Here is a 15,741-nt window from a genome sequence, read left to right on the forward strand (position 1 = left end):
ATATAGAATAAAAATTCTTTTTAACTACCGGAGTGAATATAAATTCCGACAGAGGTCCACCGGCGTTTCACCTCTGTACGTTGCGTGAATTTTGCTCCAATAATTGTTAAGGATCTTTACGTAGCATCCTTCTATTGGCTGGAAATAGAAAATCGAGGCGGGATTTCTGCCGACCAGGAGGACAGCAACTATCCACCGTTGGACTGTTCGGATTTTCGCGGCCTGGCGGATCGCTTCATGTTGGAGACGAGGAAACAACACTGCTCAGTAATTACTTCCCTTTGGACGGGTTTTATACAAGTGTGACGCCACCACAAATTCGCCGTCATATGAAAACGGTCTGCAAAGTTACGGAACATTACTTGACTTGGTAGCCATTAGCTATCTCCACAGTGTCGTGCTAGCTAGCAAGATGTCGTTACCAATAAACAGTTCATAGAAGACGCTAGCCTCCGCTAGCAGCTTGCTACTTAGCTTACCATCAAACTTAAATGTTATTTGCAGCGTAACATAGGAAAAGTCTTCCACTAGTTAATCACGAAATCTGACTTAGCCTCACTCCACAGTTTTCCCGACTGCGGAGATAACTGACGTGTGCACAAACACACAAGTCAAATGTTTTTGTAACGTTAGCTTGTACGGCACTCATAAGGACCATTTGCTCCTAGCCATTAAAATTTGTTGATCTCAAACAGGCCTCCCACGTGTGAACACTCACCTGAGGGACGCTTTGGCCATAACATGGATGTTTACTGGTAGACTTTATCCCCAGCATTTGCCCCGAAGTGTCCATATCAGATAATGTTTGGTCAGTTCCGGTGTTTATTTAATGGGCCAAGTTTCGGTCTAAAACTGTACCGTCCCGTAATCGTTTTCCTCTTTTAGGATAAAGGCCCTGGTCAGGAAGAGGACCAAAATAGTTGTGAGAGGCCATGGCCTGCTCAAACTACAGCAGCCTGAGCAGGGCACAGCTCACCTTTGAGTACCTACATACAAACTCGTAAGTACCAATTTACTGTTGCTACTTCCTTACTCGACTGGATGTTAACTTGACAGTGCACACAACAATAAATAATACCTAAACCTTAATTAGACAGAGCATTTTATGCCACCTGTATTATAGACATTTTTGCATCACTGAACATAATAAACACAATGCATTTTCTGTTTCTCTCCTGTTATTATATCACCTTCTCTCAACATATTAAGGAAATGTAGTTTGATAAAATTCTAAATCCTCCACTGATATTTATTGCTTTCATCATATCATTTCACTCCTCACAGGATCTAAAATATCACTATAGACACTCACTTGACCTTTACATTTCACCCTTTTGCTTATTGTATTGATGCATTAGCAAACATTGTGTTATGATTAGTTGTGCTACTCTGTTTTGTCAGACATGTTTAGTCTCACTCATCTTAATGAAACAGACGTACACCACAACCTTATAATCCAACACATCACATTAGAGTTCAGGCTCTTTGAAGTACATCTTATTTAAGTGGTGCTCCTCTTTGCAACAGTTTGCCCTGTCAGTTTTAATTCCTAATAATACAGTGAGCACAATTAATAACATTAATGTTATGTTTTCAGCACAACACATGAGTTTTTATTTGGAGCCTTGGCAGAACTTGTGGACAATTCCAGGTACTTGTAATGATTTTACTCTATATTTAACTGTCAGTTGATATTGTAAAGAGATTTGTCTTGAAGCTATCAAAGTCTCATGCTTGGTTTATTTATTTCACAGAGATGCAAATGCCACACGAATAGATATTTATACAGGTATGTCTGTGAATAGCACACTTACACATTTAAGTATATGCTTAAATTGGAGATCTGAATATTATTTTTGACTATTTTGGTTCTTCCAACAGAGAAAAGGCCAGAGCTGCGGGGAGGCTACATGCTCTGTTTTCTCGATGATGGCGTAGGAATGGACCCTAGTAAGTTCTGCTTCATTACCAGGTGAAAGAGTTTGTTTACATTATGGGAAGGTGATGCTCTACACTCCTGTATTATTGCACTAGGTGAGGCAACCCATGTCATTCAGTTTGGAAAGTCAAGCAAACGATCACTGGAGTCCTCTCAGATTGGCCAATATGGAAATGGCCTAAAATCGTAAGAATATTTTGAAATATATTCATGTCTCTGTAATGTAATGACAGTTTTTTTGGACAGTTTCCCATTATTTATATGTGTGTCCACAGGGGCTCAATGCGTATGGGAAAAGACTTCATATTGTTCACAAAAAAGGGGAATTCGCTCACTTGTCTTTTTTTGTCACGGACTTTCCATGAAGAGGAGGAATTGGATGAGGTCAGAACCAATTGTTGAGTAGGAAATTATTTAAAAATGATTGTACAAGTAAAACAATTTATGTCTGAAACCTTTTTGATAAAGTTGACAGCTGTTGTGTTTGCTTTTTATGTTGGGTAGAAGATCTTTGTTTTCATATGCATGTTAAATGGCTGCTCTTTAAAACTTAACTATAACTTTAAAAAAAATAAGCTGTGTTTTGATGTGTTGTTTTGGGTGCATTCATTTCTGGTCCTCAAATTGAAAAAATAATGTTTTGTGCTTTGCATTTTTTATTTTCTGTGTTCAGGTGATTGTACCCCTCCCTTCCTGGGACATGAAAACTAAAGAGCCGCTGACCTCTGACCCTGAGAAGTACGCTATAGAGACGGAGCTCATCTTCAAATACTCGCCATTTAAAAATGAAATGCAGCTCATGGAACAGTTTAACAAGATAGAAAGTAGTAGTGGTAAGCAAACAAGTGTCCAAAAATTGTTCATTCATCAGTGTTTGTATCTTTATTATAAAGTCAGACAATTTTTAGCACTTTTGCAATGTTTGCTGACTTAAATATAAGAAAAATGTTCATGCTAAAAATAATTTCTTGAAGTAATGTTCATGTAGCTAAAAATTTCAATGTCACAGCATCACAGTTACACTGTTTCCATGCTGTTTTTTTGACTCTTTCCACAGGTACTCTTGTAATTATCTATAATCTAAAATTAATGGACAATGGAGAACCAGAGCTGGACATAGAGACAGATCATCAGGACATATTGATGGCAGGAACACCTGCTGAAGGAGTGTAAGTGCAGTTAATTCTGTCTTTATTACTATAGTTGTTTTCTGGTGAAAATGTTTTTTTTCCCCAACATGAAATTTTCTTGTTAATTATTTTTATTTTTATTTCCCTCTTTTGTAGGAAGCCAGAGAGGAGGTCATTCAGAGCATATGCAGCTGTTTTATACATTGACCCACGTATGAGGATTTTTATCCAGGGACATAAAGTCAGAACTAAGAGACTGTCCTGTTGTCTTTATAAACCAAGGTAATATTTTAACAGGAACACAAACACCACATTGGCTTGCCATTTAACTATAGTCTGACAGTGAATACAATAAAATGCACAAAATATTCAGGATTTTGCCTTGGTTTTGAAAAAAGATGATCTTCCTACGTTGTTTACATGGCTAATGAAATTGAATATTCCACTCATATTTCTGTTTACATGCAGCTGTTCATACAACCATTACCACTTGTGGTGGTAGATTTGTCAAATCACGCAAACGGAGCCTCACTCCTTAATTCCTTCAACCACCTATGGAAAAGTTGCCATTGCAGTTATTGAGCATATCCAGAAACTCTGCTGATATCTGCCAGCCCTTCCATAATGTTTAAAGATTCAAAATCTTTTATTGTTATTCAACATTGGTGTGATGAATGAAATTACGATCCACTGGATCGATAGAGAAATGGACATTTAAATAGAACATACACATTTAAATAGGAAAAAGAAAACAGCACACGCATTAAAAAAAAAAGGAAGTATATGTTTATGCATTTCCTTTTTATGCACTGTGTTTGTGTCTTCCTGGAACACAAATCTAGGGCTAGTTGGTTTGGGTACAACTGACATACATTGTAAACAGACAAGAAGCAGTGTGTTGCAAAGCGTAGTACTAACCCCATTTCAGATGCTTATTCCAAATGCACTATGTAAATGTCCAAAGTATGCATTGGAGTAATATTGCCATTTCCAGTTTGTCTTAATTGTAATTAATTGTGTCATTTTCTTTAAATGACCTGATATTGAGAATAATAGTGAAATATTAGTGTGAACATAGTTAGTCATCTTTTTTCCATTTTTGTTGTGTTCTTAGAGTTTATAAATACTCATCAACTCGGTTCAAAACCCGTGCTGAGCAAGAAGTCAAGAAGGCCGATCATCTTGCAAAGATTGGTGAGTCAATGTTGAGTTTAGCTTATTCATTTAGGCTTTGTCTTAGTTTTTATTTGTGGAACATTTGTTGTTTTTTCTGTCTTTCAGCGGAGGAAAAAGCAAGAGAAGCAGAGAGTAAGCGCATTGCTATGGAGGCCAAACTCGGAGAGGATCTGTCAAAAGATTCACGGGTGAGCCCGACGAGTTTATCATTATTTTGATATGTCTTTGTAAATCATGTTACGTACAACTGACACGTGTCTGTTAGTTTCTAATGTTTCCCTTCACCCCCGTCCTGTAGGCAGTTCTGAGGAAGGTTCAGGATTCAGCCATGATGCTTCGACGGGATGCTGAGATAAAGAAAATGAAACTGGAAGCCAAACAGAAGTATGGTTTACATAGGCTTTTATTCAGGAGAGAGACAGACTGAGAAATGTACCATAAATAGGGGTTATTATTTGATCAAAATTTGTGCAGAATTTTAAGATTATTTTATTTGTTGAAGTAAATAGAAAGACAATTTTTTTCTACACCAGTGTCCTATTTGAATGACTATGTTAGAGAAACTTGGGTAGCAGTAGGAAAAAAATCTATACGACTGAAATATTCAAGAAAATAATTGTCAATGTGCAATTATGGCTGTTAGAAATATTACAAGTTATGGCTAGAAATAAGAATCGTTTTAAAAAAAAACAAACAGATTTTAGATTCTAATTCACAGAGATTCTATTACAGTCAGATACTAAATGGAACAAACAGATCTTTAGTGTCAGCCCTTCTCTACTTTTGCTTATTAATTTCTTGTTCTCATGTATTTTTATTTCTTTCCTTCAGGGCCTTGAAAGAACCCAAGGAACTGCATTTTATATTTGGGGTGAACATAGAACAGAGAGATCTGGATGGGATGTTTGTGTACAACTGTTCTCGACTCATCAAAATGTACGAGAAGACTGGACCACAACTGGAGGGAGGCATGTAAGTCAAATGGAAACAGAGTGAGCAAAGTAAGAATACAAAAGGAAAATGTTTAACAATTTTGCCATTTGTTTGTTTTAGGGCTTGTGGAGGTGTTGTTGGAGTTGTTGATGTCCCATATTTAGTTCTAGAGCCAACTCACAACAAACAAGACTTTGCAGATGCAAAGGAATATCGGCATTTACTAAAATCCATGGGGGAACATCTAGCTCAGTACTGGAAGGACTCCAACATTGGTGGGTGTTTCTAAATTGACAGGCTTAGTTTTGTATGAAATATCTAACCTAAAGAAAATTAGCAAACAGACTATGTATGATTTAAATATTACTCTAATGGTCAGAGCTTCAGTGATGCACAACTTGCAGAGAGAAGCTCAAGCTCTGCATTACTAGTGGTCTTGATGTCTTTTAGAAAAAAAAAAGTTCGTTTGAAAAGACCCTTCTGTTCCACCGGCAGTAAGAAGCATTTTTCCTGATCCATCTAAAAGTCGACAACTCTAATGTGAAGTGTGACTGCATTCAAGCGTTCAGGTGGTCTGGGTTGCATATGTTCACTTTTAGCAGTGAACACAGGTGCTGACTGATGTATTTGTGCAAGCAAAACTCAGTATCCCCAGTCTCACAAGAGCTACAGATACATGCATTAAACTAGTGATACTCAACGTGAGAGCCCCCAAGTGGTCTGAGAGGGTGTAATAAAAAAGTCACATTTATATCAGTGTTTCTCAAATCAACCTCATCTGACTTTCAAAGCAAAGTTACAAGTACAGATAATTGTTTTCTAATTTAAAAGCGAATCAAATGTTGTCTAAATTAGCCTAAGAGTAGACTTTTATTGAATTTGTCTATGCAAACCCACATTTTGCGTCACTGTGTCTGTACAGTTAGGTTACCTAGGTTGCCTATCGTCTTATTAAAGGCCTCTCGTGAATTGTGATGGAAATGTAGAATAGAATAGGATAGTAAACTAATCAGAAACAAAGAGTGAAACGAAAGGAAGAGTGACTTGAACAGTTCTAAAATGCGACAATGGATCAGTGACTGAAGAGAGAAGCTGGAGAAATGACAACCAATGTTAGCAACAAGGTGCAAAGACATTCTGTTAGCATTGAGCTGTTGGCACCATTTGTAATATACTGTAGACTTAATTTGTAATATACAAAATATAATACTGTAATATAGGTTGTTAAAAAGCTTTTTTTTAAGGGTGGGTGTGGGAGAGCTGTTTTTTTTTTTTTATTTATTTATTTATTTATTTATTTTTTTTTATGATTAAGTGGTCCTTGGTGTGAAAATGTTAGTAAACCCCTGCATTAAACCCTTAACGGAATCTGTCCTATGTTCTACGTTGTGTCAGTAGGTCATCAAGGTAGGGACAGTTGGAGCCAGAGCAGAAGTAAATTTAACATGTCAGAAACAGGCAGGGAGAGTTTTAGTGTCATAAATGTCTACCCTCTCATGTTCTTAAGTTACTCGTTCACAAATGTTAATTAACTCTTATGTGTTACACAGCTCAGAAAGGCATAGCGAAGTTCTGGGATGAGTTTGGTTATTTGTCTGCCAGCTGGTCTGCACCTCCTTCATCAGAGCAAAGATACAAGAGGCGTCGTGCTATGGAGATACCACTGACTATACAGTGTGGTTAGTCACAGATCAATTAATATACAAACTGTTCCTCAAATAGCAAAATTTTTACAGCAAAACTTAAACTAATTCACTTACTCTTGTGTCTATTGTTAGATAAATGTTTAAAGTGGAGAACACTACCATTCCAGATGGATGCTGTAGACAAACGCTACCCCGACAGCTGGGTGTGTCTCATGAACCCTGATAGCAGCCAGGACAGGTAAACTTGATTGTCAAACAAACATAACTGTTGTAGTTGCAATTTGAGTTGTGAAGCCAGTTTTATTAACAATAAAGCATAGGTTCTTCACGGAGTGTTAGTGTTTGTAAGGTATATTGTCATTATGGATTTCATGTTCAATGCTGTTTAGTTTTGGCTTCCTGCAGTTCTTCACAGAATAAGACGGACTGGAGAATGTATTAATAGATGCCATTTGGGTTTTAGGTGTGATGCTCCTGAACAGAAACAGAATTTACCATGTGGTGTTCTGAAAAAAGACAAACCAACTGCTGAAGACAAACAGAAAGAGCTGGCAGAGAAAATTAAACAACAGCAGGAGAAATTAGAGAACTTGCAGGTATATTATTCAGATATCACTGTCTTTTTTTCCCCCTTTCTTGTCATATTATGATGTAAAATATTCTCTTTCATCCTCTCAGAAAACCAGCACTATCAAGTCTGCAGCAGACCTAAAGAAACTACCACTGGAAGTCAGCATGAAACCAACAGAAAGTTCCTCTCAGGTAGATATTCTAGACTCTAGAAGCTCATACATTTCTAGAGAATAAAGCTAAATAATCACTAGCAGTAAATGCATCTTCTCAGATTCATCCACTTTTAGGGCTGCGCGATATTGGGGAAAAAAATTGACTTTGTGATTTTTTTTTTTTTTTCAACCCTGTGATATATATTACAATATGAAAAAATACTCAGGAGTAAATAATTGCTGTGTGGTGCCAACGTAAATGGTCAAACTAATTAGTTGTGTTTCCTCTTGTTGTGGCAACAGGCGCAAGAAACTGTCGACACAGAACACGTGTTTCAATCTCATCCTTCTTGTAGTCAAAATAAGTCCTGATAACTGACATTGCTTTTCTTTTTGGTACCAAGTCTTCATTTATGGTGATTTTCTCTTGTTCGTTGCTCATTTTTCAATATTATTACCAACGACTCACTCAAAACTGATTAAGAACAACTGTGATATGTGGATTGCTGCATGCAGTGTGTGTCAGGTACTCTTGAAATTGGATAAGAATACGAGTTCATTTGCCTCCTACATTGTACGACCTGTGATGTGACTATTGCGCACACATACAGAACAGGCCAAAAGTTTGGACACACCTTCTCATTCTTTGCATTTTCTTTATTTTCGTGACTATTTACATTGTAGATTCTCACTGAAGGCATCAAAACTATGAATGAACACATGTGGAATTATGTACTTAACAAAAAAGTGTGAAATAACTGAAAACATATCTTATATTCTAGTTTCTTCAAAGTAGCCACCCTTAGCTCTGATGACTGTTTTGCACACTCTTGGCATTCTCTTGATGAGCTTCAAGAGGTAGTCTCCTGAAATGGTTTCCCAACAGTCTTGAAGAAGTTCCCAGAGATGCTTAGCACTTGTTGGCCCTTTTGCCTTCACTCTGCGGTCCACCATCTCGATTGGGTTCGGGTCCGGTGACTGTGGAGGCCAGGTCATCTGGCGCAGCACTCCATCACTCTCCTTCTTGGTCAAATATCCCTCACACAGCCTGGAGGTGTGTTTGGGGTCATTGTCCTGTTGAAACATAAATGATGGTCCAACTAAACGCAAACCGGATGGAATGGCATGTCACTTCAGGATGCTGTGGTAGCCATGCTGATTCAGGTTGCCTTCAATCTTGAATAAATCCCCAACAGCGTCACCAGCAAAGCACCCCCACACCATCACACCTCCCCCTCCATGCTTCACGGTGGGAACCAGGCATGTAGCATCCATCCGTTCACCTTTTCTGCGTCGCACAAAGACACGGCGGTTGGATCCAAAGATCTCAAATTTGGACTCATCAGACCAAAGCACAGATTTCCACTGGTCTAATGTCCATTCCTTGGGTTTCTTGGCCCAAATAAATCTCTTCTGTTTGTTGCCTCTCCTGAGCAGTGGTTTCCTAGCAGCTATTTGACCATGAAGGCCTGATTCATGCAGTCTCCTCTTAACAGTTGTTGTAGAGATGTGTCTGCTGCTAGAGCTCTGTGTGGTATTCATCTGGTCTCTAATCTGAGCTGCTGTTAATTTGCGATTTCTGAGGCTGGTGACTCAGATGAACTTATCTTCAGCATCAGAGGTGACTCTTGGTCTTCCTTTCCTGGGGCGGTCGTCATGTGAGCCAGTTTCGTTGGAGCGCTTGATGGTTTTTGCGACTGCACTTGGGGACACATTCAAAGTTTTTGAAATTTTCTAGACTGACTGACCTTCATTTCTTAAAGTAATGATGGCCACTCGTTTGTCTTTACTTAGCTGATTGGTTCTCGACATAATATGCATTCTAACAGTTGTCCAATAGGGCTGTCAGCTGTGCATCAACCTGACTTCTGCACAACACAACTGATGGTCCCAACCCCATCAATAAGGCAAGAAGTTCCACTAAGTAACCCTGACAAGGCACAGCTATGAAGTGAAAACCATTTCAGGTGACTACCTCTTGATGCTCATCAAGAGAATGCCAAGGGTGTTCAAGGCAGTCATCAGAGCTAAGGGTGGCTACTTTGAAGAAACTAGAATATAAGAGATGTTTTCAGTTATTTCACACTTTTTTGTTAAGTACATAATTCCACATGTGTTCATTCATAGTTTTGATGCCTTCAGTGAGAATCTACAATGTAAATAGTCATGAAAATAAAGAAAATGCGAAGAATGAGAAGGTGTGTCCAAACTTTTGGCCTGTACTGTACATTGCAATTTTTGGTGCTCAAACGATATATTGTGCGGCTGTAACCCCTTTTATGTATTAATTCAGTTAAGATATCTTAGTAAAATGTGAATTAATTAAATCTTAAGTGAATCTGAAGACAGCAGCTTCATGCATGTTTTCTCCACAATAAAAAAACAGCTTTTTTATTTATTTTGTGGGTCTCCTAAATTATGAGAAATCAAATAACAAGAATGATTTTTCAATAACAAGCAAAACAAATCAGATGCTTTTGTCATTGTTGCTCTAGGCCACAAGGTCTTCTGAGAGGACTGTAACGCGCCCCCGTTCCCCACCGCTCCCAGCTCACCTCAAGAATGCCCCGAGTGCCCCTCCAACTCGCGCTCCTTCGCAACGCCCCACCCGGACTCCTGCACCTCCGCCAAGCAAACCAGAGCCATCCAGGTCCAGATCTGCAGCAAAGCCCCCTCCACCTCCAGTAAAGCCCTCCCCCAAAGCTGTAGCCAAAACACCCCCACCCACTCGCAGCTCTCGGGTAAGTTGAACCCTGTGGTAGACAGTATGTAGATCACTTGAAATACTAATGTGAAGAGTCAGTGTAGCCCTAAACTGACAAAACAGTGTTAGTAACTGCTATCTCCCTCCATAGACTCCTGCCAAAGCATCATCTGCCAAAACAGCAGCAACTGGGCAACGTAAGAGAATAATAGAGCAGGAAGATAGTGAGGAAGAGGAAGAAGAAGAGGAAGAAGACGAGGAGGAGGAGGAGGAGGAAGAAGATGAAAGTGAGGACAGTGAAGAAGAACCACAGACAAAGAAATCCAAGATGGCTACCACAGCTGGTAACCGAGGGAAGGTGGTCGAGAAGGCTCCAGCTGTCAAACGTAGCAAATTGGACGAGGTATACAAACTACACAACTCAGTACTCAAAGTAGACTTTCAACTGGTGTCAGGTCACAAACATTGTAGCCAAAATGACTAATACTTTACGATGACACTGAGTGTAGGACAGTTAAATATATGTAACAACACACAAAGTATGAGTCACTTTAAAGGAATTATGATGTAACATTTTCATATTTCACAGCCTCTTGGTTTATATGTGATTGAAAGCATGCTTAAATTTCGATCTCCTGCAAGAACAACTATTAATGAATGCTGAAAAGTCATTAAATTGTTTGGAAGTGCAATTTTTGGATGAAATCTAAGTATGCGTAATTGATACATGAGACACATTGATGCACTAAAGGAGCTTGTGTGTCCATCCATGTGCTACAGTTGTTTGCAGCTTCTCTCTTCTGCTGCTTTTTGCCTTTTGTTACTCATTACGAACTGTCTAATTTATGGATTTATCTGAACTAGTGTCAACGAAGATGAGAAAGATAGAAACAAAAGTAGGACATGTTTCTATCATCGGTCTCAACTTATGACAGAATGAGGGTGTCTGCAAGTCCTTAAAATGTCTTAGATTCAGTTTTGAAAGTATTAGGCTTTAGACGTTATTAAATAGTCATTGCATTTATAAGGTCTGAATTGCCTCACACATTTTATCCATTAGTTCATTAGTCAATCATTTGTTCTGAATTTCTGATGTTACAAAACTTTAAATCTGAATATAATACTATGGTTTTACTTGATACATAATATTTGCAAAATGTAGACTAACCCAAGTCCCTCTAATGACCATGTTCCGAAACAACCTCTCCTCCCATTCACTTACCTTTATATTTGTTTACCTGCTATGCTTCAGTAACAAAAAGATGATTTTTCAAAAACTGCATCTTAAATTTGGTTTAAAATTAATATAGAAAAGCAATATATTAACAAATGGTGCCAGGCACAACAAACCCTGCCCCTCGCACATATTTCGCCCATTATAAGTAAATGGGAAGATTTTAAAAAATTCATAAAAAATTTGAACTTTGATCTACTGTTCCCAAAATGTAGTGAGATCCATTCTGGGTCACTGGTAATCTATGAAGTCAATTTGGTATGAAGTCAACCAATAGTTTTGCTGCCACAGACATGTGACATTTCACCCATTATAAGTAAATGGGGTGGGGAGTTTAAAAAATTCATAAAATATTAAAACTTTGACATTGTTTTCCCAAAATGTAATGACAACTATTCTGGGTCACTGGCAATCTATAAACCAAATTTGGTATGAATTCAACCAATAGTTTTGCTGCTAGAGTGTAAACAATCAAACAAACAGAACCAAAAACAATACTCCTTGCCTCCGCTTCGGGGGGTGGGGTAATTAGCCACTTTGGGATTAAAATGTCACTATTTTATTAATTCTTACTGGAACATGAAGTATTGATATTGAAGTTTTAACAGCTCTTTCCATTTATTGTTAGTACAGATTGACTTGATGTATACTTGAGATTCTTAATGACCAAATGAGTCACTGAGCCTGCATCCAGAATCAGAATGCCTCTGCTGTTGACCCTGCAGGTTAAAACACATTCCCAGCATGAGAAGAAAGGCATTACCACTCCTACACGGCAGACACCATCCACTCCAACTTCTGTCCCTAAAACTATTTCCACACAACAGCATGGGGCTAAAGCCAAGGTAGCTTTACTCCATACCTCTACTGCTCTCAAACGACTCTGGGCTGCATCTGCTCTCAACCTCTGTCAGTTGTCACAGCTTTATCTTTCATCTGAAGTCTGTTCTAACAGTTCTTTTTCACAGTTAAATTTGCTCTCTTCTCTAACAGCACCTTTAACCAAGCATGGAATCGTAACCCAGTGTCTGTGGTCGTTTTAGGGTTTTCATACGAAGATGAAAATGGTTTCCTTTCACTCTTTCTTTTCTGAGAAACCATATTTCTCTGTAGATGTTGTGGTAATTGATTTTCTCTCGCAGACATCTGAAAAGGCTCAGCAGGAACCAGAGAACAACGCTAAAAATGCTCAGAAAGGTGAGTCAATACTAAACCAAAGATAACAAAAAGTACACCACAAAAATTTCTTGGAGATTTATTTTTGCTGTATCTGTTCTTTATTATTCTACAGATAAGGGTCTACTAGTTGAAGTGCGTGTCAATAAGGAATGGTTCACAGGCAAAGTTATTGCTGTTGAGGCAAATAAACAGACTGTTCGCTGGAAAGTGAAGTTTGACTATGTACCTAGATCCACACCTAAGGATAGATGGTGAGGTCCTGTACATGTGTAAATACGTTGAAGGACAAGTCTGTAGATGTGTCAGATAATGCATGTCTTTTATCTGTTTGTTTTCAAGGGTGTTTAAGGGTAGTGATGAAGTCCGGTTGATGCGGCCACCATCTCCAATCTCTCAAACACCTGATACCCAGCAGGAAACGGAAAAAGGACCTGCACGAATGGAGCCAGACACGACTCAACCAGGAACCAGTCGGGAAGTGACCGACAGCCTGGTTACCATGTTGAGGTGAGCAGCTGTAACTGACAGTTGGGGAACCTACAGTGATTTGATTTATGTCAGACAGTAATCATATTATACCAAAATGCAATACCACTGTGGTGCATTCACTGACATCTTCATGCTTCCAGGACAATGCTGCGTTACTTTTTTCCTCCTGCTTTTCGGATTCCAAAAGACGATGTCAACAGTATGACAGCTGAGGAGTTGGTGGCCTTTCCTTTGGTAAGAAAAATTACTTAGTATCTCGAAGATTTGAAGCTTTGAGAAAAATTCCAGATTTACATAGAAAATAATAACTCTTTGAACACAAAACATTAAGATTGATTTGTACAAAGTAATGAGTACTGGTGTGCTTTTCTGTTTCCTTCTCTGATTTAGAAAGAATATTTCCAGCAGTATGAATCAGGTTTGCAGTCGTTGTGCAACTCGTATCAGAGCAGAGCTGATGCCAGAGCCAAGGCTGTAGAAGAGAAAAGTAACAGCACTGAGATCAAATTAAAAGAAGCAGATGAGAAACTACAGAAACTACGAACAAACATTGTAGCACTCCTACAGAAAGTGCAAGAGGTAAGACCTCTAGTTATTGAAAAACACTGATGTCTGTGTCTGTAGTCTGTTCTGATATGCATCATTTCAAACTTAAGAAATAACTTTGTAGACAATTGAGTCACTCAGTCACCAGATGTCTGTCCGTCCATCCGTCCCATTCTCCTGACCTTAGTATGTGAAGAATGCTATTAGGGAGCCTCTTGCAATTAATGTTTTTTCAAAGTGTTGGAAAAACCTGATTATATTTTAGTTCTATAAGGGCAGCTTAATTGAAAATAGGTTCATACACAAATTATCAGGACCTTTCAGGCAAACATGTAAGAGTATCAAATTATTACATATTAACAGTTTATATTCAAAAGCTCAACTTCACTGTCGTACTGTTCTGCAAAAATATTTTCTGGCCATTCAACGAATGAGAGGAATAATTCAATCTCTGCATCAGTCCACAGTAAGAGTTGTATTAACAGAAATGTTTTCCTGTTACCAGAATATCTGGGAATAAGCAGTACACAGCTAGTCAGTCACATCAGATAATTGTTTAGTCCATCAGACTTTAGTCTAAGAAGTTTTAGTTTATGCTTTTGTGAAAAAAATGTAAAAGGCACATTAAGTGAGTGAGGAAAAAACTTTCTGGGGAAGTTTTGCCATTTCTTTAAACATTTTCTAATGTGAAATTTCAACATGTGCATCAAATGTTTATATAAATGCATCTGTTGTCTACTGCCATGGCTAAAATGTTAGTGAGAATAAATGGGAAAACCTTATTGACAATTTGTGAAAATACTGACAAGTATTTAAAAACTTTTTCTTTCAGGACATCGACATTAACACAGATGATGAGCTTGATGCCTACATTGAAGACCTTCTCACAAAGGGCGATTAAAGAAGTTAAGAAGAAGGAAGTGACACATGCACATCAACAGACTGGCAGTTTTCATTCCAGCTGTGTCTTCCTGACTGCTCTCTGAGAACATATTCTTTGTTCCTGCTCATGTACAGGGTCTACTATGAATACTTGGAGATATTGTTAATCCTTCCACTTTTTAAATCAGTTTGAGCTTTGGTTTTGATCAGTCAGCACTGCTGTGCTGTTTCAGTTTGGGCAGGTTCTCTGGTGTTTCCGCATTGCTCAGTGGTCTTCTGACCTGTGGTTTTCTTTAGTCTTTCTTTTTATATACCAGCTTATATATGTTGTATGTCTAAGTCTATGTTTAAGTCATCCTATTCATTGTTGAAAGGATTTGTTTAGGTTTAAAACAGTTTATATTCCTTTTACAAAGTCACCTTATACTGTGACAAACCGTAAGTGTTTGGATACGTTTTTCATTTTGATCCATATTTCTGTAAGAAGTGAACGCCATCTGACTCAGCGCTCTGGTTCATCTGTTCTGTGCTCTGCACAGCAGTTTGTATTTAAACATTGACTTTTATTTTTGTACACTAAAAACACATTGGTGTTGCCCATGGTCTTTCTCCATCCCGGTCTGCCCAACGAGCAGACCAGAGAAGTCTTTTACAGCTGGGTGCTGTGTCACACCCACAAACAACTACTTACTGGGTTTTATCAGTATAAAATTTCCTTTAAATCCCTCCTACATTGAAGCTATAATTGTTCTGTGTTTATTTTTGAGGAAAAAAAAAACATCTGTTATTGCAAAACTTGTGTTCAGTGCCTGTGTCAGATTTTTAACATGTCATGGAAATGTTTTATTAAACGGTGCATGCTTTCTGTCTTTTTGTTCTGGTTGGAACAAAGGATTGTGTATTTTTGACAAATCTTTACTTAGAACAATAAAACTGTTTCAGCAACACCTTTAATGAATGTGTTTTGTGTCATCTGGGTCTCTGTGTTGTATTGAGTTTTGTTGATGGCATTTTCATTCTTTTAAATAGTTGAATTCATTAAGAACAGATCCAGCATGAAAATAAATGGCTTTTAAATGCCCTCATTTCAATACGGACCTCAATGAATTTTAATATACCGTCACTGTAATAGAGTGAAGACAAACTGAAATGAGATCA

The 15,741-nt window shown here is 38.2% G+C and overlaps 1 protein-coding gene across 6 annotated transcripts; it reads left to right on the forward strand.

The window, feature by feature from the left end:
- The first annotated feature begins 137 nt into the window (after window positions 1-137).
- morc2 (MORC family CW-type zinc finger 2) lies at window positions 138-15,541 on the forward strand. Of its 6 annotated transcripts, none has more exons than XM_030143963.1 (28): window positions 138-370; window positions 893-1,000; window positions 1,598-1,651; window positions 1,755-1,789; window positions 1,882-1,950; window positions 2,035-2,125; window positions 2,215-2,323; window positions 2,613-2,772; window positions 2,997-3,108; window positions 3,226-3,351; window positions 4,184-4,263; window positions 4,351-4,433; window positions 4,544-4,629; window positions 5,077-5,217; window positions 5,299-5,453; window positions 6,729-6,857; window positions 6,957-7,062; window positions 7,288-7,420; window positions 7,503-7,586; window positions 10,045-10,290; window positions 10,405-10,656; window positions 12,213-12,332; window positions 12,630-12,684; window positions 12,779-12,917; window positions 13,006-13,173; window positions 13,296-13,389; window positions 13,546-13,734; window positions 14,534-15,541. In XM_030143963.1, exons 2-28 carry the CDS (start codon window positions 933-935, stop codon window positions 14,600-14,602), a joined length of 3,153 nt encoding a protein of 1,050 aa, XP_029999823.1. In that variant the 5' UTR covers window positions 138-370; window positions 893-932; the 3' UTR covers window positions 14,603-15,541. The 6 variants fall into 6 exon arrangements, with proteins under 6 accessions (XP_029999823.1, XP_029999821.1, XP_029999822.1 ...); XM_030143961.1 differs by having other exon boundaries at window positions 139-347; window positions 886-1,000; XM_030143962.1 differs by having other exon boundaries at window positions 139-338; window positions 886-1,000.
- Window positions 15,542-15,741: the final 200 nt, after the last annotated feature.

Source organism: Sphaeramia orbicularis, chromosome 9 (assembly GCF_902148855.1).
Source record: "Sphaeramia orbicularis chromosome 9, fSphaOr1.1, whole genome shotgun sequence".
Lineage (NCBI taxonomy): Eukaryota > Metazoa > Chordata > Actinopteri > Kurtiformes > Apogonidae > Sphaeramia > Sphaeramia orbicularis.

Excerpts from the sequence above, each read along its gene's own strand:
- morc2 (XM_030143963.1), top strand. The coding sequence starts at position 933 with ATGGCCTGCTCAAACTACAGCAGCCTGAGCAGGGCACAGCTCACCTTT. Across the intron at positions 4,434-4,543 it reads ATCTGTCAAAAGATTCACGG|GCAGTTCTGAGGAAGGTTCA; the intron begins GTGAGCCCGACG and ends CCCGTCCTGTAG. Across the intron at positions 4,630-5,076 it reads AAACTGGAAGCCAAACAGAA|GGCCTTGAAAGAACCCAAGG; the intron begins GTATGGTTTACA and ends TCTTTCCTTCAG.